This window comes from Uranotaenia lowii, chromosome 2, assembly GCF_029784155.1.
Source record: "Uranotaenia lowii strain MFRU-FL chromosome 2, ASM2978415v1, whole genome shotgun sequence".
Taxonomy (NCBI): domain Eukaryota; kingdom Metazoa; phylum Arthropoda; class Insecta; order Diptera; family Culicidae; genus Uranotaenia; species Uranotaenia lowii.
The window spans coordinates 237,911,609-237,938,682 of NC_073692.1; the positions used below are offsets into that span (position 1 = coordinate 237,911,609).

The following is a 27,074-nucleotide window of genomic DNA, read 5'->3' on the forward strand; positions in this document are numbered from 1 at the left end:
AATAGTTAATAAATACATTTTTAAACATTTTTAAATCCGTTTAACTACAGACAAAGTTCAAGTATGCGACTCTAGATTACGGTTCATTTGTAGTTTTCTTTAGCACAGCAATATACATATACACTGCCGGCCAAAAGTTTGGGATCACCCACTAAAAAACATGCAAATTTTGATCGTTCATATCTCAGCCGTCTCAGGACATATTGAAAATCTTCTGATCTCATTTGAAAGATAATGAACAATAGCTATCTCGGAGGTATTTTGCCCAAACATAATGTTTTAGTTTTGAACTTAAAACTTAACCTAAAGTTATAACATTTTCAAAAAATCGCACTCAATATTCAAAGCCGATCATCTCGGGATAGGGTGGACCAAATCTCAAAATTTGAGTGGCATTAAAATTCCTGTTCTTTACTTCTCAAAACACAATCAAAAAATTTTGTGAAAAAATTCAAAAACGTATTTTTATTTAATAAAATAGACACTTGAGTTGTCGTCCAAAAGTTTGGGATCACCACTTTATATGGTGAGTTTTGGATCATTCTTATAAAAACATGCAAATTTATTTTATTCATATCTTTCTCATCTAACATCGTATTGCAGATCTGAAGGGTTCATTTGGAAGCTAAGGAATTGAAATTTTTTAATAAATTCATTCAAAAATTATATTTTGAAGTGATAACCATTAAAACTGCACCTGAAATTTATTGTTTTTTTGAAAGTCCCCAGATTTTTTTTATAGTTCTCACCTCAAAATATAATTTTAAAATGCATTTATTAAAAAACAACAATTCCTTAGCTTCCAAATGAACCCATCAGATCTGCAATACGATGTTAGATGAGAAAGATATGAATAAAATAAATTTGCATGTTTTCATAAGAATGATCCCAAACTCACCATACAAAGAGGTGATCCCAAACTTTTGGACGACAACTCAAGTGTCTATTTTATTAAATAAAAATACGTTTTTGATTTTTTTCACAAAATTTTTTGATTGTGTTTTGAGAAGTAAAGAACAGGAATTCTAATTCCACTCAAATTTTGAGATTTGGTCCACCCTATCCCGAGATGATCGGCTTTGAATATTGAGTGCGATTTTTTGAAAATGTTGTAACTTTAGGTTAAGTTTTAAGTTCAAAACTAAAACATTATATTTGGGAAAAATACCCCCGAGATAGCTATTGCTCATTATCTTTCAAATGAGATCAGAAGATTTTCAATATGTCCTGAGACGGCTGAGATATGAACGATCAAAATTTGCATGTTTTTTAGTGGGTGATCCCAAACTTTTGGCCGGCAGTGTAGAATAGCATTTCCCGTAAGTGAAGGATTTTTAAAGAAATGTCGCAGCTTATTGCAGCTGATGGATACCCGTCCATCTGTCTTCCATGCTATTGGTAAAGAAAACCGACCTATTATTTGCGCTATTTAAAATGCCGAATAAAATCCATTTGTTGTTGTCTTCTTGAGTTTGCCATCCTCGAATAAGGATATTTATATTTATCCTCAGAATTTTGTAGGACACTTTAATAATTATTGTATTTTATCATAATTCAGTCTGTTAGAAAACCAGGAGCCATCGATAAAATATTACACCTGAAATAACAAATAACGAAACATTTAAGCCTCTTAGTGTATATATAGTATACCAATTCAAATATACCTTTAGGATATGATCCTTCCGGAACAATGTTGTTTGGTCCTAATATTGGCGTGGGACTGAAACCCGTGAAGCAATTCTGAAAATGTCGATTTAGTTTTGTATGTATGCTCGGATGTTTTCTGTTGGACGCTGCACAGTTCCATTTCTTCCAAATTCTATTTCATCCTCCGTGTCTAGCCTTCCCGATGTTCCATTAACATCTTTCGGATGATATGATAAGCACTTTCTGCAATTGAACTGATCGGGTTTGGCCGTAGAAGTGACCACACGACCGTTACTACGCTCTGTTTAAAACTGCTGCTGCCGGATGAGCAGAATTTTAAGGAACATGGAAATTCGATGCCCAAAAAGGTATTTTTTTTTTCCCGCTGCTGGTACCCTTCCGCCGATTCGAACCTGCCCGATTTGCACTGCTGCTTGAATGGTGGAACTCTGGAATGCCTCTGCAAACTGCTTATCGGATTCTTCCTCCGGATCGTTGTGCGAGAATGAAAAAAAATGGATTTACATTTCTTGCCATATACAAAGAGGCGTTCACTTACCATTATCGCTACCGTTGAGCATCCTTGACACAATATACTTGGCAGCTTCCACTTCGACATCCAGTAACTCGTCCATACATTTTTTTCCTCGAACAGCTGGTGAAAAATTGTAAAAAATGTTCATCTACTTCCGAGATTTCGACCCATTAAAAATATTGCTGCATGTGAAAATGTGAAAAACACATTAATAATATTAAAACTATACCAAATCATATTTATGAAATTTATTAGATTTTCTGATATATTTCATTTGGGGCAGTATTGCAAAACAAACGATTAAAATTTATTTAATTTTTTAATAGTTCTTATCAGGTACATCATAGCCATAAAATCATAGTACAATCTATCGGATTTTATCATTCTGTTTATTGGATTTTCCAATACTTTGTATCATTCTTGCTATCAATGAAAGGTATTGGATCGATCTTATAAATTTTATAGCCCGATTTGGTTCAGTGTAAGTGGAGACACTTTTGTCGAAACTGTATGGATTTTTATACAGAACAGAGTAACTTCGTTTACCGTGTAACACAGCAATCATTCTGGTTCCTCATTGGTTGAAATTTTGACTTTTTCAACTCCGTACTGCTCTGAGAGGAAAACACCATAAACGTTTCTCCCGATGGATAGAAAGAAGATGTTGCATTTGATTTTTTCCGTAACAACAAATCTGTTAATTTGATACGATTCTAGCGATCTGGCAACATTTTTTCATTAAGAACCCATCCTTCCTCAACATTATATTAGCGTGCATCGGACAAGCAAGAAAAATCCCTGACTGGAAAAACAATCATCAAAAGCATCTGCTCGACGAGCCGAAATCTCACGAAATCGGACCATATTCGGAAGGAATTTCCGACTGGGCATTGTTTTGCTATTTTGATCCGGAAAAGTTGGTGGCAGCGTGAAGGAGGAAAAAATGACAGAACGTCATTACTAGTTCCGGTGGAATAAGTGGTGGACGTGCCGTTCGTAATCGAGTGCGTGGAAGTAAAAATTAAAGTGGCCACAGAGGCCGTGTGCCGATTTGTCGTCCCAAGAGGGAAACGCGTGTGCTCCGCTAGGGGTAAACAGAGAAGGTAGGTTGAAAATCAACCGAAGCCGCAAGACGATTTTTCTAATAATTCGCTTCCTCATAGGCGATTCGGCTCTACACCTGGCCTCGTAACAACTTCACGGCCAGCAACTCAGGGACGACGAACGGAGAATCGCCTAACCAACATCAATCACAAAAGGGCCAAGTAAGTCAGCTGAAAGCGAATTAGAAGAAGGAAAGTAATTCCTCTTTTCTCCCCCCAATCAGAAAAGCCACGTGCTCATCCGGGCCGAAGCCAAACTTCACGAGAAGATCATCGGAAAAGGGGTCGAATTTCGTGAGTACCTTTCGAATTGTAAAGCAGAAACAAAAGAGAATATTAATTACACGCTTTCATCGCCAGGACCCCTTTCTTTTTTACCACCACAATCTTGGGAAAAACTTCCTTTTCTCGAGCAAAACCTATTTGGCAATAATATTGCAAATCTGGTTTGGCAAAATCTTCGGCATTCATCACGTTACCACCAAACCTTCCATCCACCAATCACCATCCATCTGGCGAGCCCAGCTGCAAAACATCCCCACCGGAACAAGCTGCACAGCTACGAGGGCCGCATCCCGCGTTTGAGTTTAACCTTGCCAGGTGGTCGTTCATCAGAGGTGTCAAGTCTTGCTGGATCAGATTGCAATTCCGGTCGCTTCCATTTCGCTATTCCAGTGGAGCAATCACCTGCTTCGGTCGTGCTACTCTGGTGGCAACAAAATCCCTGAAAGCAGCAGCCGAGTCGGGTTGCCAAGGTGTGCGCATCTTCTGGCAGCACATCTGTGCTCAAGGGTCCCAGGCAACATCCGGTAGGATCGGGCGCCGTGATCAGAGGCAGCCGCCGCTCACGGGACGCAGGGAAGCAGCCACCGCAGGAGGCGAAAGCCGCGTGTACTGCGTGTCGGGTTCGGATTCAGCAATTACCACCGCAGGAGGCGAGAGCCGCGTGTACTGCGTGTCGGTTTCGGTTCAGCAATCACCGCAGGAGGAGAGAACCGCGGGAACTGCGAGCAAGTGTCACGGAAGCAACCACCGCAGGAGGCGAAAGCCGCGTGCACTGCGTGTTGGCTTTGAGCTCGGCAATTATCACCGCAGGAGGCGAAGGCCGCGTGTACTGCGTGTCGGTTTCGGTTCAGCAATCACCGCAGAAGGAGAAAGCCGCGTGTTCTTCGCGCTAGTGTTAGTGTCAGCAACCACCGCAGGAGGCGAAAGCCGCGTGTACTGCGTGCTATTATAGGTGTCAGCAACCACCGCAGGAGGCGAGAGCCGCGTGTACTGCGTGCTGGTTTCAGTGTCGGCGACAACCGCAGGAGGCGAAAGCCGCGTGGACTGCGTCCAGAAACAGGTGGCCAGGACGACTGCAGGAAGCGTAAGGCGCATGTGCTGCGATTGGCAACAATCGTTTCAATCAGGGAAAACGTCGGTCGGCGTGACAGAGTCGTGCCATCGGTTCAGCAGCCTGAGCTGCAACATCACAGCTGCAACAGCACCAAAGGTAGCAATTGCATCGGCGGGAAGAATCAACTGCCATATGCTTCCGGTGGTTCCAGTGGCTGGATGCTCAGATGCCTGGATGCGCTGGTCAGCGCGTCAAATCCATCCGCCACATCAAAGGGCTAGCAACCACGTTGGATTCAGCGAGCGGCAGACAGCAGCAGGAGAATGCATTCAAATGCAAGCCGTAAGTGAGCAAACTTGTACACGCAAAATTAATATTATATTGTTGGGACTGGGAAAATGGGAGACAAATGTTGCCTAACACCCAAAATAATCTGCACGTAGCGGCTACGTGAAAAACTACATAATTTTTATCCAATTGATTTTCACGTAGCTTCTACGATTAAAACATGTGAACGCGCCCCTAATAAGAATTGGTGCTTCATGAATGTCATCTAAAATTTACGTGAATTTAAGATCGTTGCAACTTGGTTGGAAGGTGGAAGTTACGTGAAACAAATTTAGTGTTGAGGTGTTGTTTTAATCAGTTGTATTGTTTCTTTTACTTATTCATACTATTTTTTTTTATTTCGATAATCATTTTTAATAAAAAATCAACCATAAATTTACGTTAAATTATTTATTTATTTATACTCACTATAATAATAAAAAAAAACACTAACGTCTTTCTGTGACCGAGGCCTGGGCTGTTGATGTTACGAGGTACTGGTCGCGGAATATTTCACCAGACACTGTAAGTTGCGATTTTTCATCCGTTTTCACTGCACTGCTGCTGCTAAATCGTAGCAATTGTTTTGTGTGCCTGTAAGGTTATAGTAAAAAGTTAAAAATGGATATGATTTTGCCTCCTGCAACCTTAACTCACCGGTAGACGCATCTAAAGATCATCAGTTTTGCCACCTCCAACCTCCCATGGAAAGCCCTGAACGCCTTGGTCCTCCAGCCGCTGCAGGATTGTGGAAGGCATCTTGACTGCATACTGCTGCTGGTTGGGTTAAATACAGCTGTAATGTGAGCAATATTTTAATCTGTATTTAAATTACCTGTGAGATAAATAACGTCCTTTACGGGTTCAATCCATTCCGATGTAGAATGTTCCGATTAACGAAACAGTTTGAGGGGACTGGGGACACAAGTAAACAATGACTTCGGAATGGCCCAGTGCTGCAGCCATGGGTCGTTTTTCTTCTTATAAGAATCGCGTGCTACACGATCGTCAAAAAAGCTCAAAACGGATTTCAAATCATCCACATAGACTTTACGTGAATTTCATGAATCGTCTATGTGGAAGGAAACAAGTTATGACAAAATCACATAGAATCGATGTGATGCAACAAAATCTTCGTTTACGTGAAAAATCCCGTAGAAAAAATTTCTAAATTATTTTGGGTGAACAAGAAAATTTAACTGCCATTCTTGACTTTGTTTTTGTGGCCTCGTCCACGGTAATGCGACCTCCATAATAAATGGCGCCCAACAAAAACGAACCGTATTATTTTGTTCGTTAAATTAAAATATCATCAATTTTAAAATGATATTATGATGTTGTAATTTTGTAACAGTAATCTAGTAAACTCTACTGTTATGCTTATTGATTTTTATCGCTAAAATTATCGTATCGTATCGAATTTTTGTATCTGTAAGTCCACATTATCAAAATATCTGGTTTTTTTATCCAAATAAATAATCATGAATAAACAAATTGAGTTATATCATCTTAATGATGAGGAGATGGAATATGAAGTGGCCTTGCGCCATGTTACGAATCTAGCCGCATGCTCTAGAAGAGCTAGGGTGGTCAAGTTAAAAGCCCTTGTCCAAGAGGACACCCTTAAAGACACCATTTATGTAAATTCGGAACACGTAATGTCACCGGAGTTGAACATCGAGGTTTGCCAGAGGGCAATTGTAGAATTGAGGAATCATGTTGATTTAGCCACGCAGAATAGAAATTCCGATCAAATGACTTGCGCGAAATCGAGATTGCTTCATTACCGGCAAAGATTATCACTGATTCCAGTGGTCGCGAATTTAGAGGAAACGCGTAGGGTCGTGTGCGAGCTTGTAGAGACGCTGCTAGCTCAGATAGAGTGTGTGAACAGTGCAGTCAATATGGTGCTTAGTGAAACGGAAAACACTAGTCTTTCGACTAGTGTCCCGACCATCCAGGCAGAGAACAGTAGCAGTAGGGATGCCTGCGATGCGTTGACGATTCCACCGAGGCCACAAGCAGCCGGAAATGATGAAGGAGCACGAGCACGGATGGAAGAAGCGAATGTTGAGCCGTCTTCTCTTCCGTTCCAAGGAGGCAGACAAGGACAGAGGGACTCGGAGGAAGTAATCATCCGGAGGTCGGGTAGTTCGGCTGGTCTAGCTGCTGTGAACGTTCTGGACGAACTGCGGTTCGACATTCAACAACGACAAAGAAGGCAGCAGCAGTTGAACGACAGCTTTACAAACCGAAGTGGTAGCAACTACGACAGGCGGATGCAGAAGGCGATTCACAATTGGCCTTTCAAGTTCCGAGGCGAAAAGGACATCACGTCCCTCAACATTTTCCTAGACCGAGTGGAGACGTTTGCTAGATCAGAGGGAATCGACGATCAGACACTTCTGGCTTCCATAAAGCACCTGTTGCTTGAAGACGCCCTCGACTGGTACTCAAGAGCACTCGCCCAACGTCGCCTGTATTCCTGGCAAGCATTCAAACAAGAAATTCGCCGGGAATTCCTGCCAAGCGGGTATGCTCAGATCCTGAGGTTGGAAGCCAGCTTCCGTTTTCAAGGTGCCAACGAAACGTTCGATAAGTTCTTCCGTGACATCTCTACACTATTCCGCTTCATCGATCCACCACTTACGGAAGAGGAGAAGTTGTTCATAGTCAAGAAAAATATGAACATGGATTATGCAACAATAGTAACAGCCGCTCAGCCAAAGACACTGATGGACCTGGTCAACGTCTGCAGTAACTTCGACGAAACAAGGCTCTTACTGAACCAGCAGCGCAGATTTCCAATTCCGCACAACCACTTACTAGAACCAAACTTCGCAACACCAGCAACAACAAGTCGACCTCAGCAACACCAGCAGCAGCGTTTCGGGAGATTGCAAGCAGTGGAGGCGGACGAGCAGTTGTACGGAGCCACATCACACTCAGCACCATCGCAGCGGCTTCCAATACAACAGCCACGCTTCAACAGAGTACATGCGGAGGAGAACGAGGCCCAGCAAGGTGCGGCTTCAATGTCAGATATCCAAACTGAAGCAGATCTAGTGGATCCAGAAGATGCAAACGGTTTGCAAGGGGACTTTAACCAGCTGTACGAGCAAGTTTGTGCCATGAAGCTTCAACTGGAGCGCAGATCGAATCGTTTCAATACAGGACTACAGCAGCAGCACTCTGTACAACGACCGGAACAGCGTCAACAACCGCCTACAACTTCGGCAGGTCAGAACAACTTGGTGAATCGGCAAGGCAGTCAAGCGGAGAACTATCGAATACAACATCCGTTGCAACAGCAAGCTAAATGGGCGCCGCGGCAGCAGCTTCAACAACAGCAGCAGCCTCAACAGCAGCAGCTTCAACAACAGCAGCCTCAACGGCAATTCCAACAGCACTATCAACCACAGCTCCAGAACCAGCAGCTTCAGCAAGCAGGCAGCAACATGTACGATCTAGATCCTGTTCAGCATACAGCGTACCGCCCAGCGCTTTGCTGGAACTGCGATGAGGAGGGGCATAGGTTTCCGGATTGCACGAAGGCACAGGCAATTCTCTTTTGCTACAGATGCAGTCGGAAAGGTTACACGTTACGCAGCTGTCTTGTTTGTAACAGCGAAGCGGAAAACGCCGCAGCGAGGAGGTGGTAGATGGAGGGCCAGATTCTTCGCAACACAGCTATCAACCTTCAATACCTCCCGATTTACTAGACATCAACTCTATCATCATCAATCCCGGACATGACAATCGTCCACACGCCGTTTTGGACGTTCTTGGAAAGAAAGTCACAGCTTTGTTGGACAGTGGCGCAAACTGTTCGTTGTTAGGTGGCAATAAAGCACAGATTGTAGAAGAGCTGGGACTGCGAAAAGAAGTACTGAACGGTGGGATCAAGACAGCGGATGGAACGCCACACCAGATCAATCACTTCACACGTCTGCCAATATCGTACAACAATCGAAGCGAGATATTGCCGGTTCTACTCGTGCCTAGCCTGCCAGATTGCGCTATCATGGGCATGAACTTCTGGCAAACGTTTGGCGTCAAGGCAGTGTGCTTCTCGATGATGAGCAGTGAACTAGAAGAAGATGCAGAACCGATGAAGGAGCTTTCACCAGAACAGCGAAAGCGACTAGACCAAGTGGTACACACTTTTCCGAAGGCAGAAGATGGTAAACTAGGTAGGACGCAGATCTACGAACATCAAATCGACGTCGGAAATGCGCCACCAAGGAAACAACGGTACTACCCAATGTCGCAGTACGTCCTAGCGGAAGTTAACAAAAAAGTCGACCGAATGCTATCCCTAGACGTGATCGAAGAAGCAGTGTTCTCACCGTGGAACAATCCACTGGTAGCGGTAAAGAAGAAAGATGGAAGATACCGGGTATGTTTAGACGCAAGACATCTGAACTCAATCATGGTGAACGAAGGTTATCCGATACCGCAGATCTCCGCAATCATCAATAACCTCGGAGGATGCTCGTACATATCTTCAATTGACTTGAAGGATGCCTTCTGGCAAATGCCGCTCCAACAAAAGTCACGACCCTTAACAGCATTCACTGTACCATCCCGTGGTCACTACCAATTTAAGGTTGTTCCTTTTGGTATCTGTACGGCAAGTCAAGGACTCGCAAGACTAATGACACATCTTTTCGCGGACATGGAGCCATTCGTCTTTCATTATCTGGACGACATTATTATCTGCTCCAAAACGTTTGACGAACACGTAGCAGTTCTTCAGGAAGTGGCAACCAGACTACGTCAGGCGAATCTCACAATTTCTCCGGAAAAATCCAAGTTCTGTCGCCAACGCATAAAATATTTGGGCTACGTTCTCAGTGAAGGAGGATGGAGGGTCGACGAGGAAAAGGTGGAGAGCATCGTCAAATTTCCAGTTCCAAGTACACGAAAGGAAGTTCAAAGATTCCTAGGCTTATGCGGATGGTATCGACGCTTCATTCCAGAGTTCTCACGAATCGCTGCACCAATCACGGAGCTCACGAAAGCCAAGATCAAATTTCGATGGACAACAGCAGCAGAAGAAGCTTTTCTCAAACTCAAGTCAGCTCTAGTCACCGCGCCAGTACTTGCGATGCCGGACTACACAAAACCGTTCTCAATAGCATGCGACGCTAGCGATGTCGCGATTGGTGCTGTATTGACGCAGGACATCGAGGGAGAAGAACACCCGATCAGTTATTTTTCCCAGAAGCTATCTTCGTCGGAGCGAAAATACACAGTCACAGAAAAAGAGTGCTTAGCAGTTATTCGTGCGATAGAAAAGTTCCGTGGGTATGTAGAAGGAGTACGTTTCGTCGTTTACTGTGACCATTCCGCACTCAGCTACCTGAAAACTTTGAAAAACCCCACAGCTTTGATGAGCAGATGGCTCTTGAGACTCAACGCGTTCGACTTCGAAATCAGGTACCGTAAGGGCAGCTGCAACACCGTACCAGATGCGCTATCCAGAGTAGTCTGTTCGCTAGTGTTTTCGATATCCGAGGAGAATGATCCATGGTACAAGAACATCGTCAAGCAGGTGGAACGGAAAGGCGATAAGTATCCCGACTTTCGTATCGCAAACAACGAGCTCTACAAAAATTGTCATTGCAAGGATGAGGCTGGTTTAATCACGCATCGATGGAAGAAAGTAGTTTCGGAAAACCACCGAGCAGAACTCATTCGTCGATACCACGACGCACCATCAGCAGCGCATCTAGGCTTCCAGAAGACGTGGCACAAACTACAGCAGCACTATTACTGGCCGAAGATGCAGGACAACGTCGCCCGTTACGTCAAAGCATGCACTACGTGCAAGGCTAGTAAAGCGCCCAATATAAGAATGATGCCGCAGATGGGGAAGCTCAAGCCAGCGAAGGTCCCATGGGAGCTAATTTCTATCGATTTCGTCGGGCCGTTAACCAGATCCAAGAAAGGCAACACTGTGCTGCTAGTAATTGTCGACTGGATCACGAAATACGTCATCGCTCACCCGATGCGAGCCGCTGATTCGAGCAAGATGGTCGAGTTTTTGGAAGAAAAGGTGTTCCTCAAGTTCTCCAGACCAAGGATTATTTTATCAGATAACGGCAAGCAGTTCGAGTCGCAGGTGTTTCGGGCGCTGCTAAGCCGTCACAACATCATCCACATGAAGACCGCTTTTTACGCACCGCAGGTCAACAACGCCGAGCGAGTGAACAGAGTTCTTATCACTTGTGTTCGATCGTTGTTGGAGGAAGATCATCGAGAGTGGGACAAGAACCTGGCCGCCATCACCGCAGCCATCAACAGTGCGAAGCACGAATCAACCGGAGTCAGCCCGCACTTCGCCAACTTCGGAAGGGAACTTCTGTTGCACACGGACCTCTACACTCTGCAGGACTTAAACGTGTCAGACGATCCAAAGGTCGCGCAGGAGATGCGGCTATCCACGATCAACAGGATTCACAAATTCATCCAACAGCGGATCAAGAAGACACACGAGAAGACAAAGAAGCGCTACGATCTACAAAAGCGGACTGTGTCCTTTCAACCGGGCGAGCTAGTATGGCGCCGCTCGTTTGTTCTTTCTTCGAAGGCGGACCATATCAACAAGAAACTGGACCCCAAATTTATTCCAGCTATCGTTAAAGAAAAGCTGGGAGCCAATCTCTACACTCTGGAGGATGTCGTCACCGGAAAGCGGGGTCGCTACCACGTGAAGGACATCAAACCAGACTAAGACATTCAAGCTATGTAAGCAACAACGCTGACCACAAGCTCACTCGGAGCACAAAACACGAAATGGAGAAGGCTGTAGGACCAACAACATCATCTTTGAAACCTCGCCCCCAACAACTCGGAGTAGATTATACAGAACTCTTCCAGTCGAACAACTCAATGAAGCACAGTTGATGCTAATTCGTCGCTAGGACACCGACGAACACAACGAAGTAGGCGTTTATGAAGGAGACAACGGCCTTGCGCGGGACCAGCGTCGGCTGAATGGACTCTGAGAACTCTGCCAGGAAGTTCGTCAGAATTTGGAGAGGGCTGGCAACCTTGCGTGGGATTGCCGCCACTCATTGTTCAGAATGCAATCCTGTCATCTGAAGCAGCGTAGCAGCGCTGGGGATAGTAGTACTGGTGAGCCACCGTAGCCAGGCGCTACACACCATCGCAGAGAACCCATCCAGGTTCGGGATATTGGAATGTTCGGAAAGTCAAGTACAGCAGCTCCAAACACCACGTCGCTGCAATTGAAAGGATTGTCAGGACATCAAGAAGAGGATTCAGCACCATAGAATACAGTTAGGCGAAGAAGTTGTGAGGAGTAGACATCATGACGGCCGCTACTACCATATCGACTCTCTCTCGCTAACTGTCAAAAGCCACACGCCCATAATCCAGCTATGACCGCTACCCAAGGTAGTCAACAAGAGCCTAACGAGGTCAAAACACGCCAGTCGTTACTACCACAAACAGGAGATCATCCACCAACCCCAAAAATCTCCGAATCAATACAAAAACCCTTCAGCTATGACCACAGCCAAAGCCTGTCAACCAAGCGCAACAGCGTAGGAAATACCGTTAGGCCGATCGGGAAAAATCGTGCATCTGGAAAACGCAGTGAGCAATATCTCTTATCTACCTCCTCGTGAGTACAGTAACAAGTCTAGCTATGTCCGCTACCCAAGGTTGCCAACAAAAGCATCGCCAATGCAAAAAAACACGTTTATCGTCAGCACCACAACCATCTGCTTTGCTCGACGACTCCGGAAGAAGGGCCCGTCTGAGGGAGCTCATTCGCAGCAGCAGCAACATCCGATTTTGTCCCGCAAACACGAACCCTGCTTATTCAGCACAGTATCAACAGGACAAGTCAGGACAACGCCCAGGGTAGCTTGAAAGAGGTTGCAAGATTCCTGCTGACTTTCTCCTAGTCCGGAGGACCATAGCTGACCAGGCTTCCCAGAAATAAGAAAACCGAACAAGTACATCCACAAGGAACTCCCGATTAAGACCTCCCGATTAAGACCACCCGATTAAGACTTCCCGATCAAGACTATCTTCAATCAACCATGACAACTCCCGATTAAGACTTCCCGATCAAGACTATCTTCAATCAACCATGACAACTCCCGATTAAGACTTCCCGATCAAACTATCTTCAACCAACCATGTCAACTTCCGATTACGACTTCCCGATTAAGACGAATCTCTCAAAAGCTATCTACCAACTTCGTCAAAAATCACAAGCTATGAGAACACCATCTACCACGGTCCACACCCCAAAATACGCGCAGCGGAACCACAAATTACCCTTGCCTGAAATGGTGTCGACAGTTCAACTGTCCGATTCAGACTTGACCACAAATCACCAACCTCACAAAATGATACATAATGGATCATGCACAGTTGTCAAGGGGGTTTCCAAGGAAATATCAAAAGGAACGCGATCTGGAGGCGCGGTATAACCTCTATTCCGGGCCCTTGGTAATTAAGAGGATTAAATCCCTCTTTTCCTTAGACTTCTGTTGCTTTTGGCTTTTAGTATAAACCAGTTAAGTTCCCACCTAAATTTCGTTTGTTAAGTTCTATTTGTAAGATCTAGGTTATTATCTCTATCAATAACCATTTGATTTTGGATTTTTGTATGCTGCTGAGGTGGATGTCATTAAGTAAATTGTTTGAAGGATTCAAAGGAGTTTCTTTCTGCCAGATATACTGGTAATTATCGACACATTTGCCATAACTTGTTGGCTTAAATTTTGTTGGATTCTGCCAAGATTCGTTGGCGTAGAGATATAGTTTATTGTCTTTAGTTTTGAAGATACTCACCACTCATTCGTCTCGCAACACTCGTCGTGAACAGTCGCGTTTTCCAGTTTCTCGATAATCGCGAACAAGTGTGTGAGGTTACGTCCATTATATCCGGGAGTTTGTGCCGTTCGGACGGTTAAACGGTATTTTGTGCCGCGTGGAAGCAAAGATTTTAGTTTTCCTGCTAAAAGCAGATGATTGACGGATTGAGTGTTGTTTTTTTTGCCGAGCTGACTGCATTCGCATAGAGCATTTGGTCACCACGAGGGCCGCCGCCATTGTTTGGCGAACCAAATCCTCCGTCATCACTATCTCGATCATCATCATCATCATCAAAGTGGTCGTTTCCGAACGAGGCTGAATCGAGCCGTGGCAGCCATCTTCATCCAACGAGGAGGACCACGTGGTTGGGATCACCACTAAAGGAGCTAATCAAGACAAAAATAAAGTTTGTGATACTTTTTCTTTCTTTTCTCTATTTTCTATTCTGTTTTTTTCCTATTTTATATACATATATATTTCGAGCGAATTGAGCTTCGCTTTTATTTTCATAAAATATGAGCGAAGGCGGGGGGTCGGACCCGCCAGATGTAGATGGTGACAAAATCATCTATGAAGATGAGGAGCATCTTGAGGATTCAACTGTAGCTGGTCCTTCGAATGCTCCTTCTTCTTCGGCAGTTGATATTGCTCCTCCATCTGCAGCTGCGGAGAAGACAACCCGACTCCGAGTTTATCCAGAAAGCTCAACCTTCACTGGGCCTTGGGTGGTTTTTATCCGGCCCAAAGCAAACGGAAAAGGTTTAAACGTAGTGCAGATCACTAAAGATCTGGCGAGGTGGCCCTCCGTTACCAGTGTTTCAAAGGTACGGCCAAATAAGCTGCGCATTGTTGTGGCCGACCGGAAGGCCGCAAACGGGATTCTTGCCAGTAATTTTTTTAATTTGGAGTATCAGCTCTATATTCCATCTCGAGACGTAGAGATCGAGGGTGTGATCACGGAATCGAGTTTGGAGGCTGAATACGTTAAGGCTCACGGCGTTGGTAAGTTCAAGAACCTTGATTCGACTTCGGTCAGAATCTTGGATTGTCGCCAACTCAAGACTGCCACCGTCGTTGATGGCGTTAAAAAGTATACGCCTTCAACCTCGATTTCTGTGACCTTCGCGGGAACAGCCCTCCCTCACTACGTCTTGATTGACGGAATTTTAAGGCTTCCAGTACGCCTTTATGTGCCTCGCCCAATGCAATGCAAGAATTGCATCAAGTTGGGGCATACTGCTTCGCATTGCTCCAACAAGAAGCGATGCTTGCATTGTGGGGAGAATCATGAGGAAGGAGCATGCTCAGCAGTAGAACAGAAATGTATCTATTGCGGGGGCTCACCCCATGATATCTCCTCTTGCGAGGCATTTCAGGCAAGCTGGGATAAACAGAGGCCCTCTTTAAAAGAACGTTCTAAACGTTCTTATGCCGCCATACTAAAGAGCGCCTCTCCACCGGCCCAATCTCAATCTGGTAACATTTTTTCAGTGCTGCCAGTTGATAATGATGACACAGATACGGCTGATGAAGTACAACCAATACAACTCTCTGCAGGATGCTCTCGAAAGCGTACTAAAGCGCTTTCTCCCAAAGTACCATCAAAAATTCCGGCTGTTATCTCTCCAAACAGGATTGAGAAAAAACAGACTGTTGTTAACAAAGAACATCAAGTTCCTCCTGGTTTCCGCGGTAAAGAATCTCCACAGAACAAATCAACATCGGCGGGAACCTCGCAAAACCACAACATCAAAGAAGTTTTGCCAGAATCATCCACCCAATCTGGGCTTTTTAAACTGTCCGATATTCTAAATGGAATTTTTACGTGTTTTAATGTAGCGGAATCCATCAGAGGCGTTGTTACAACAATGCTTCCTGTAGTAAAGACATTTTTGAAGCAATTGATGCAAACTTGGCCCCTCCTTTCAGTGTTTGTCTCTCTCGATGGCTAATTTACGCCGAGAGGTCAGAGATATCACTGTTCTACAGTGGAATTGTCGAAGTCTTATTCCAAAATTGGATTCATTAAATTATTTACTTCATAAAACTTGTTGCGATATTTTTGCGTTGTCCGAAACTTGGCTTTCTTCTCAATCTAACATCTCTTTCCACGATTTTAATATCATCCGTCTGGATCGTGACGATTCTTATGGAGGAGTGCTTCTGGGGATCAATAAGCGCCACCCCTTTTACAGAATTCACCTTCCTTTATCAGGCGGAATTGAAGCTGTTGCATGTCATACAACTATAAGAGGTAAGGACTTATGTGTTGTTAGTTTGTACTGGCCTCAGAGAGTTGCAGTGGATCGAAATCACCTAGAGGACCTGTGCTCAGTTTTGCCTGAGCCAAGGTTGATCCTGGGTGACTTCAATTCGCATGGAACTGTCTGGGGAGAACAAATTGACGATAGTCGTTCTACTCTTATCTATGACATTTGCGACAGTTTCAATTTAACAGTTTTAAACACGGGTGAAAAAACACGAGTACCTAAACCTCCTGCAAGACAAAGCGCAATTGACCTCTCGCTCTGCTCAAATTCACTATCATTTGATTGCCAGTGGAAGGTGGTTCATGATCCTAATGGTAGTGATCACTTGCCTATCGAAATCACAATCACCAATGGGGTCAACTCTTCAAACACAATTAATATGACATATGACCTTACAAGACACATCGACTGGAAAAAGTATTCGGACAGAATATTAACAGCCATCGACTCTATGCATGTTTTACCTCCTTTGGAAGAATACCACTTTCTCTCTTGTTTGATATACGATAGTGCAGTTTGCGCTCAAACAAAACCCATCCCGGAATCATCTGTGCGTCGAAGGCCTCCTAATCCATGGTGGGACCCCCAGTGTTCCAAGCTTTATAAGGACAAATCAACAGCATTTAAAGATTTTCGAAAACATGGAACTCTTGTCCATTTTGAGGCATACGTTTCCCTTGAAAACCAGTTCAAAAAATTAATCAAGGGGAAGAAAAAGGCGTATTGGAGGAATTTTGTGGGTGGTTTATCACGAGAAACATCCTTGAGTACCCTATGGAAAGTGGCACGCAGCATGCGTAATCGTTCATCTACGAATGAAAGTGAGGAATATTCACATAGATGGATATTCAACTTCGCACGGAAAGTCTGCCCAGATTCCACACCTGTGCAAAAAATAATCCGGAATGTGCCTCCAGAAAGGTGTGGTCTGGATTCCAGCTTTTCGATGGTCGAATTCTCACTTGCCCTCCTCTCTTGCAACAATTCAGCTCCGGGAATTGATAAAATCAAATTTAACTTGTTGAAAAACCTTCCGGATGCCGCAAAATTTCGCCTGTTAAATTTGTTCAATCAATTCTTGGAGCACAACATTGTTCCCCAAGAGTGGAGACAAGTGAGAGTCATTGCTATCCAAAAGCCGGGAAAACCAGCGTCTGATCCCAATTCGTACCGTCCAATAGCGATGTTGTCTTGTATACGCAAATTGATGGAGAAAATGATCTTGTTTCGTTTGGACAAATGGGTAGAAACAAATGGTCTCCTTTCAGATACTCAATTTGGGTTTCGAAGAGGCAAAGGGACGAACGATTGTCTTGCTTTGCTGTCTTCAGAGATACAAATGGCGTACGCAAAACGTGAGCAAATGGCTTCAGTGTTTCTAGACATAAAGGGAGCTTTTGATGCAGTCTCAATAGAGGTGTTGTCAGACAAGTTGCACTCCCGGGGTCTGCCTCCTCTATTGAACAACATCTTATACAGCTTGCTTTGTGAGAAACATCTGAACTTTGCTCACGGAGATATTGCAGTTAGAAGAATCTCTTACATGGGCCTCCCGCAGGGTTCATGTTTGAGTCCACTTTTGTACAACTTTTATGTAAGTGACATCGACAGTTGTCTCTCTGAAGGCTGCACTCTAAGACAACTTGCAGATGACGGCGTGGTGTCTGTCACAGGATCTTCCGAGTCTCATCTGCACAGACCTTTACAAGATACTTTAGACAGATTGTCTTCCTGGGCTTTGGAGCTTGGGATTGAGTTTTCCTCTCAGAAAACGGAGATGGTTGTTTTCTCTAAGAAACATAGACCTGCTCAACCTAAGCTTCAACTCCTAGGTAGAACGATCACTCAATCGAGGTGTTTTAAATATCTTGGGGTTTGGTTTGATTCCAAATGTACCTGGAGAGCCCATATTGAGTATCTGAAAGGAAAATGCCAACAAAGAATCAATTTTCTCCGATCAATCACTGGCACCTGGTGGGGAGCCCATCCAGAAGATCTTTTAAAATTGTATCAAACAACCATTCTCTCAGTGATGGAATATGGTAGCTTCTGCTTCCAGTCAGCTGCCAAATCTCACCTCATTAAACTCGAGCGTATCCAATACCGCTGTCTCCGCATCGCTCTGGGCTGTATGCCCTCAACGCATAACATGAGTCTCGAAGTTTTGGCGGGAATACTTCCTCTTAAAGATCGATTCAATTTACTATCACTCCGGTTCCTCATCAGGTGTGAGGTCATGAACCCATTGGTGATTGTGAATTTCGAAAGGTTACTTGAGCAAAATCTTCAAACTAGATTTATGGCTATATACCATGTCCTCATGTCAATGCAGGTAAACCCTTCTTCGTATTCTCCAACTCGTGTTTGTAGCCCAGATTACGATCATTCTTCTGTCCAGTTTGATTTGTCTATGCAGCAGGAAATTCGTGGAATCCCAGTCTCACATCGCCCTCTTCTGATTCCAAGAATTTTCGAAGCTAAATATAGACACGTCGATGCTGATAAAATGTACTTTACCGATGGATCACTTATAGAGGAAGCAACAGGATTTGGAGTGTTCAACGAAATATTTAGCGCCTCTTACAGTCTCCAGTCACCATGTTCTGTGTACATCGCAGAGTTAGCTGCTATTCATTGCGCTCTGGATAGTATCGCTGCTCGACCTGTGGAACACTACTATATTATAACTGATAGTCTCAGCTCTGTTGAAGCAATCCGCTCCATAAGACCAGGAAAATTCACGCCGTACTTCATCGAAAAGATACGCTATGTATTGACTACTTTGTCAAGACGTTGCTTTTCCATTACCTTTGTCTGGGTCCCCTCACATTGCTCGATAGTAGGCAATGAGAGGGTAGATTCCCTTGCAAAGGTGGGTGCGATGGAAGGCAACATTTACCAGCGTGAAATCGTATTCAACGAATTCTACTTCTTGGCACGGAGAAACTCTCTTATCAACTGGCAGCGCAAATGGGACGAGGATGAGCAGGGTCGGTGGTTCCACTCGATTATCCCAAAGGTAAGCCTTAAACCCTGGTTTAATAGATTGAACCTGAGTCGGGATTTTATTCGTATATTTTCCCGTCTCATGTCCAATCATTCTTCCTTGAATGCGGTACTCTATCGTATAAATATTGCTGGCAGCAATTTATGCGGTTGTGGCCTAGGTTACCATGACATAGAGCATATTGTTTGGTCGTGTGAGGACCATCTTGTCGCTAGAACGAATTTAATAGACTCCCTTCGGGCCCGAGGAAAACCACCTGACGTTCCAGTGAGGGATGTGTTAGCTGTGATGGACTTGGACTACATGTTCGAAATATACATTTTCCTAAAAGCTATTGATCTCCGTCTATAATTCTTTTTATTTTCATATTTCCCTTTCTATTTCCTATTCTCTTCAAAAAGTGTTAAAAAAGTGATCTAGACTTAAGCAAACAATTGTAAAAATCAAAACGAGTTTGGCTCCTTAAAGCCTCAAGGTATGAGCCGTTTCAAATAAACGAATTACAAAAAAAAAAAAAAAAAGATACTCACCACTGCAGGGTGAAATCAGTACGAGGTTTCCTCGACACAGCCGTCGATTTTCATATCTCCTTCGAATTCCTAGTGGCGTGATTATGAATTTTTCATGGATCCTTGTCATGATCCATGAAAAATTCTACCAAAGCAGCAATGTTGTGTTGCATTTGATTTTTTCCGTAACAACAAATCTGTTAATTTGATACGACTCTAGCGATCTGGCAACATTTTTTCATTAAGAACCCATCCTTCCTCAACATTATATTAGCGTGCATCGGACAAGCAAGAAAAATCCCTGACTGGAAAAACAATCATCAAAAGCATCTGCTCGACGAGCCGAAATCTCACGAAATCGGACCATATTCGGAAGGAATTTCCGACTGGGCATTGTTTTGCTATTTTGATCCGGAAAAGTTGGTGGCAGCGTGAAGGAGGAAAAAATGACAGAACGTCATTACTAGTTCCGGTGGAATAAGTGGTGGACGTGCCGTTCGTAATCGAGTGCGTGGAAGTAAAAATTAAAGTGGCTGTAGTGACCGGGATATTCCTCCTCGCACGCCACGCTTCCATTTTTCCGCTTTTCGGAGCCGAGAAATTCGCGAACCGTCGTCCGTACTCGTCAAATCCGTTTTCTTAACTGTCGTTTACCGCTCAACATCGCGCATGCCACGAGGCCCGCATATAATCAGTTCACAAACACAATCTCAACACGTGCAACAATTTAGCTGTTCCATCCGCTTTCACTATATGTACATACGACCGTATTCTCAGTATCGACAGCCTTCACAAACACGCCTAAGCTACGCTCTCTTAATCTCCTTTGTCAAAGGGTAACAACGCGTAACGCTCACTCTTATATCTATTAGGGCATATTCTAACCGTTCCAACCTACTTCAACTATGGGCTCAATTTATTTAACATTTCTTACTCTTTCCTGATCCCTACATCCGCCTCCTTGCCTACTCTTGAAATTAAAAAGAAACATTGTACGGATACCGCTTATATTCATTTTTTTTAAACTTATTGATTTTGTATCCTTTAAAATGCTTTTATAAATTGTAACTAAATGTTTCTATAAACCTAATGTAATGCATGTAGCAACTTTAGGCTAAGAGTAAAACTATGATCAGTGATAAAACGTTGATTCGAAAGAAAAAAAGGTTTTAACAATTAACATATTTTTAAAACGAAAGCGTATGATATCCAGTTCGTAAATTTTGGAAAACTCGATATAGGAACATGTTCTTTAATCTTTCAGGCTTTCAAATCTCTTTTCTTTTCGTCCCAGATTCCCTGTTTTGTAGCATTTGTTTTTATCTTTATTTCTTTAAGAAGGAAGACGCAGAAATTTTCTTTCGCTTGTCAAAAATGTGCTTTTACTTATTTGTTTTCTATTGTTTTTTATTTTCTAAAAGTCTTCAACAGTTATAATTAATTTGTTCTTCTCTTTTTTTAAATAATGTCGTATAAGTAAAATTTCCGCTTCAAACCGTTCTTTTTCTTTTGTCTAACTTTTTATTGGCAGAGCTCCAAAATTAGTTTTCATTACCTTTTGAAATCCCTTGCATATCAGTGCGTTTTTTTGCGACCATTCAGCGGTAAAGAATTTGAAATTTTTTGCATTTTAAAAAAATACTACGTCAAATCATTCTATGTTTTTCTTATATTTCCTTGATGAAGTTTTTTGAATTTCGCGATTTCGAAATTTATGTTTTCAATATTTTTATGTCTTCTTTCACTTTTTTTTTGGAGGCGTTTAAAATTTTCACTATTTTTTTTAATTTAAAGTTTAAAAATAAACCATCTTTTTCTTTTCTCTCCCTTTTTATCGGAATGTATAAAGATTGTTTTAAGTATTCTTTAAATCATTCTGTTTTTCTTGTCTTATTATTATTGGCGGAATTTTCAATCAAAAAAATAAGATTTCCTCAAATTATTCTGTGTTTTCTTTTTTCTTCTTTCTTCTCATCGGCAGTTCAAAATTTCTGCTTTTTTGAAAAAAAATAAATCATTCTTTTTTTTTCGCCTTTAATCGACAAAGTTAAGAGTTTTCCCATATTTTTCGTAAAAAACGCCTTTTCATAATGTTTTCCTTTTTTTGGTTTCTTTTTCCTTTTATAGGTTGAGCTGTGATATGTTTTTTTTATCGTAAAAAGACATTCTGTTCTCTTTCTGTTTTTTTTTGTTTGCACTGATTTAAAATTCCCAGTTTTTAAAATGTCCACCCTTGAGAAAACCTTATTCGAAATATTATATTCCTTATTTTCGTATTTTGTCGGATTTAAAACATTCACTTTACTATAACATTTCTTTTATTTATTCTGTTTTTCATAATCCTTCTCTTTCGTAGAGCATTCCAGTTTTATTTGTTTTACTTCTGTTTATCTTCGGCGAAATTTATCAATTTTTTGCTGCTTTTTTTATCAATTATGAATTTTCTTTTCTCTTACGGAGGCGAAATTTATTAATTTTTTGCTGCTTTTTTTCAATTATGAATTTTCTTTTCTCTTACAGAGTTGGTAGATTTTTCAAATTTCCATTTTCTGGGAAATCTTCTTCAAACCTTCTTCACACTCATTTGGCGCAACCCCTTATAGTGTAGTTTTGACCCGATATCGGATAAGACTGGGTTAACTCCTTTTTGGTGTACAGGCCTTGTACCCTTTATAGGGTACATAGGCTGTACGTCATATCGTCGGGTCAAATTTACACATTATTTCGAACGCTTGCCCCCTCGGTGGAGATGTGAGCAGTTACTTGTGGTAAGGAATATTGCATGCAAGTGGAAAAAAAAAATGATGAAAGACAAATTTTCACTAATTTTTCAAACGCAATTTACTTTCTTTATTTTCGATTCATAATTATTCTTAGCTTTTACTTTGAATCAACATTATTATGTCACTAATTATCTTTTCCATTCTCCCGGGCGTCCGTTTCAACACCGGCAATAGGATGAAGAAACCTGGAAAGAGTTCAAACTTTTAATTTTCTGATAATATTTTAATCATTTTAGATAAACTTACCGCCAAAGCCTTCGCTGTACATTCTCAAACCTCTTCGCCTCGCTTTTGCGGATCACCATCCTCAAATTACGATGAATGCGAATTCGACTTTCCATATAATTATGCCGATTCCAAGTTCCACAAAATGGTTGAAATTTTGATAAGCTCGAAAACTACCCGCCTTGGAGAGTACCGGGGCTGTTCAAAATAATGTGTAATGTTGACCCGACAAAATGACCCATGTTTTGACAGATCCTGGAGGTTCGCAATAACGGGTCATTTTTACAACTTTTAGGGGTTCCGCCAAATGAGTGTGTTCTTTTTTTTCACTCCTTGACACTACCTTTCATTGACAGAGTTTTCGATTTTCGATATTCGAGAAATTTTCTTTTAATCATTTTTCGTTTTTTTTTTCTACCTTCCATCGGCAGTTTTCAAGTTTCTTCTAAATTATTTGCAATCATTTTTTAAACCATTCTGTATTTTCTGAATTCTGAAATATTTTTTTTTATTATCTCTTTTAGTCAGAGCTTATAGTTTTTGCTTCTTTTAAATTCGCAAATTATTTATATTTTTATTTCAGCTCATTTAAATATCCCCGTCAGATTGAATTTCTGGTTAAATTTATTTTCCACCCAATCATTCTGTGTCTCTTTTTGTGTTTTCTTCTGTCAGCAGAAATCCTTTTTTTTTTTTTCAAAAACTCGTTCAGTTTTCGGCATTTTAAGATAAATGCTTTTTAGAAAACCTTCATCAAATCATAAAATATATTTTCTTTTCTCTCACCTTTCGTCGGCTGAGATATTAAATTAATTAATACATAAATATATTTTTAATCTAATCATTATGTTTTTCTTTTTCCCCTTTCATTCTCATTTTTTATCGTCGAAGTTTTCATTTTTTTTTTGTTTTTTTTTTAATGTTCAAATCATGATGATTTTTTTCTTTTCTTTTATCTATCTTTGATAAAGTTTAAAAAATTTCACTTTCTATCGGTGATGTTTTTAAATTCTCATTTTGTTAAAAATCCTATGCAAGTACAGTTCCAATAAAAAATAGTCCGTTTAATCATTTAAAGTTTCTCCATTTTGAATTCTGTTTGAAAAAAAATCGTCCCATTTTAAATTTTTATTTGTACATCTATTTATTAAAATTCAGCATTATCCTCTTTTTTAAATTTTTTTTTAAGTTTAGAGAAAAAAATTTCAATTTCCAAATTAACGTTTTTTACATTCCCAATTATAAATTACAAATTTTAATTTTGCAACAAGTTTTTTAATTCTTGTTTCCTTTTTCATTCACAATATTGTATTTACAAATCCCACATTGCAGTTAACGTTTGAGTTTTAGAAAAACTTTTTTGTTCGGCAAGATGGGCTGTCATTGGCTTTAGCCGTCACCACCAGGGTGACAGAAACAAACAAAACTTTTTTGTTTGAACAAGTTTTCAAATTCTCTTAATTCAAATAGTATCTTCTCTCGCTAATGTGATAATGTTTACTAACGCAACTGGGACACGTTCTCACAGTCGCCCATACGAGGGCATGTTACGCATGATTTACTCAAATTACTCGTTGATATTCATTCGCCTATATCACCCTAATTTCCTTGTATTTTTTGCTAATCCGCAATTCATTTAATATTCTACTCAATCCTAATCCCTACATCCGCCCCTTGCGTACACTTCAAATGTCTCATTTTACACAAAAATAAATTTTTCTTTTTAAAACATAGCGTATTTAAACAATTAATTTTTTTTTAAATTACAACGTTTATAATCGACTGATTTGGTTGTAACTGTGTATCATTTTTATTTCTGATAACTATAAATAAATACATTCCATATCTTATCGTGCAATATAATTTTGTAGTTTTTAATTTGTTTTTCTTTTCAATTTACACTAACTCTGCTAATGGACTTCTTTTCAAAAGTGAACCAAAGAACCAAACATTTTTTGCAAAATAGAAATTATTTCCAAACGAAACTTTTTTTCACTGTGTTAACTTGCCTTCGTTTCATTGGAATTATTCATCATTTTCTATTGAACTTTACGCTTTCCAGAAAAAAAACTATTCCCAAAATAGAAATATTTCTTTTGATAATATTTAGATTGCTTCGTTAACGATTTGTTCTCAAATACTTGAATCGTTTATGTTTCGATTTCAATACTTTGCATAAGAAACCTATTTCTCGTGCATGATTATTTTAACGTTTCGACTGAATTTTTTAATAATTTTTTTTTACTTAAGTTTCCGCAGTAACTGAAGACCATTTCCAAAATATATAATTTTTGTTTGTTTTGATAAAAACCCTTTTCTCTATAATTCAAACACTCCCAATGGTTTTTTTATTTGACTTTCCAACAACATCTTGATTTTGTTCCATTTAATTTATTGCTCATATTTTTTTGTATGTCTTTAAAAAACACCGCCAATTAACAGGTTCATATCTAAAATGTTTCCTTTTGTTTCAATAAAAGCTGATTTCATAACAACATAATTCTGTATATAAAAAAATCAAATAATCTTTTCCGATATTTGAACATATTTTTGAATCGATTTCAATACTTAGCGCGTAAAACATAATTTTTCAGTTGTCCACTTTGGAAAACATTTCAATTTGCTCTCGTTCTACTTGAATAATATTACTTTCGATTGCTTTTCATGCTTTGATTAAAATTTCTCTATATTATTTTTGTATTAGTTATAGTTCAAATTATTTCTCTATATTATCTTCTTCCAATTCAAATACTGCTCTCATATCTAGTTTTCTTTTCACTTTAATTAATAAGATATCGATAAAGATATCGATCAAAATAAATATTCAGATTATTTTTTCATTTTAATTTCCACAGTATGTTCTTTTCCCGAAACAAATAGATCGTACCATTTCATCTGTTTCGTTGAAAATTTTTTTTTTGTCGATCATGTGGTATGTCATGTGTTATCTAATAACGCGGTTTTAGTACTTTTCTTAATGTTTTTTTTTTTTCATAAAAACTTCATTCGAAACATTACACTATTACTATTCACTATCTATATCATTGAATCTAGAAATAATTTTTCCTTTTGCTTTATTTTCTAACATATAAATGTACTCCCGTGGAGTATTTCTTTTAGCATTCGACCATTTTAATAATCGTTTTTGCAAAATTTCGATTGTTTCAATAAAATTTTCTAAAGTATTCTATGTTTAAAAATCTCATTACTTAGCAAAAAAAATCATCGCCTGAAAAATGTATTTTAACTTTTTCCGATTTATTCGTTTTCTTTAAAATAAATGCTTTCCATTAAAACCCTTGAGAATATAACTTTATATTTCCTTGATAACATAACTTTCGTTTCTTTTTTTTTTTTAATTATATAATTTGAGAACTTTAATATTATTTGAAATGTTAAAAACATACGCTGCGCAATTTAAATTTTAGCTAGCGAAAATATTCATTAAAACGGTTTTAGCTTCGTTCATATCCTTTTTTATCATAATTTTTTTTTTATATTAACACTTTTCTTCTTTTTTTTTTTTGAGAAAGTTCTTTTTGTATGATGAAAAAAATCAAATAGTTATTTTCGATCTTAAAACCATTTTTCTTTCAGTTTACTTACTACGCATTGTCCAGTAATAACAAGGTCACGATCGACGGCGACGAGCTGGAGATAGTCGAAGACTTTGTCTATCTCGGCTCACTGGTGACCGCAGACAATGACACCAGCCGTGAGATCCGGAGGCGAATTATCAGCGGAAGTCGTGCCTACTATGGACTCCACAAGCAACTGCGGTCGAGAAGACTTTGCCCTCGCACGAAGTGTAACCTGTATATGACGCTTATTAGACCGGTTGTTCTCTACGGGCACGAGACATGGATATTGCTCGAGGAGGACCTGCGTACACTCGGGGTATTCGAGCGACGAGTGTTAAGAACCATCTTTGGCGGCGTACAGGAGAACGGAGTGTGGAGGCGAAGGATGAACCACGAGCTCGCGCGACTCAACGGCGAACCCAGTATCCAGAAGGTGGTGAAAGCCGGCCGGATACGCTGGGCGGGACATGTTGCGAGAATGCCGGACGACTGTCCTGCAAAACAGGTGTTCGCTACGAATCCGGTAGGAACAAGACGAGCGGGGGCGCAACGAGCGAGGTGGTTAGACCAAGTGGAGCGTGATCTGGCGAACGTGGGGTGCCCGAGAAATTGGAGAACGGTTGCCATGGACCGAGTGAATTTTAGGAATTATGTTCGTCAAGTTATGTCGTGAGACGGAATACTATGTAAATAAAAATAAAAAATAAAATAAACTACGCATTGAATACATTATCATTTTTCATGCACTCTAATAATATAGCTTCCAGAAAAAAATCCATCTTGAGTTTGTTTCAAATTAATCTTTTATAATTTTCCATAAAATTTTTTATTCGTTTCCTTATAAAAAAATATGCGTTGAATGAAAAACTATAATTCATTTTATTCA

General features: G+C 40.8%; 1 protein-coding gene and 1 long non-coding RNA gene across 3 annotated transcripts in view; one reads left to right on the forward strand and one right to left on the reverse strand.

The window, feature by feature from the left end:
- Positions 1-2,977: 2,977 nt before the first annotated feature.
- LOC129747978 (uncharacterized) overlaps positions 2,978-27,074 on the forward strand; it is a 28,426-nt gene continuing 4,329 nt past the window's right edge. Inside the window, exons 1-5 of one of the 2 annotated variants that reach the window (XM_055742424.1) lie at positions 2,978-3,285; positions 3,346-3,447; positions 3,510-3,579; positions 3,646-4,966; positions 26,205-26,868. In XM_055742424.1, coding sequence (XP_055598399.1) covers positions 4,664-4,966; positions 26,205-26,861 — 960 coding nt within the window. In that variant the 5' untranslated portion in view covers positions 2,978-3,285; positions 3,346-3,447; positions 3,510-3,579; positions 3,646-4,663 and the 3' untranslated portion in view covers positions 26,862-26,868. Of the gene's footprint in view, positions 3,286-3,345; positions 3,448-3,509; positions 3,580-3,645; positions 4,971-26,204; positions 26,869-27,074 lie in introns of those variants that run through there. The other variant, XM_055742426.1, reaches the window with a different exon arrangement.
- On the reverse strand, positions 5,418-5,923 carry LOC129747979 (uncharacterized). Its single transcript, XR_008737615.1, has 3 exons — positions 5,787-5,923; positions 5,609-5,728; positions 5,418-5,545 (listed from the first exon to the last, which is right to left on the reverse strand). It is a non-coding gene; the product is annotated as an uncharacterized LOC129747979 (long non-coding RNA).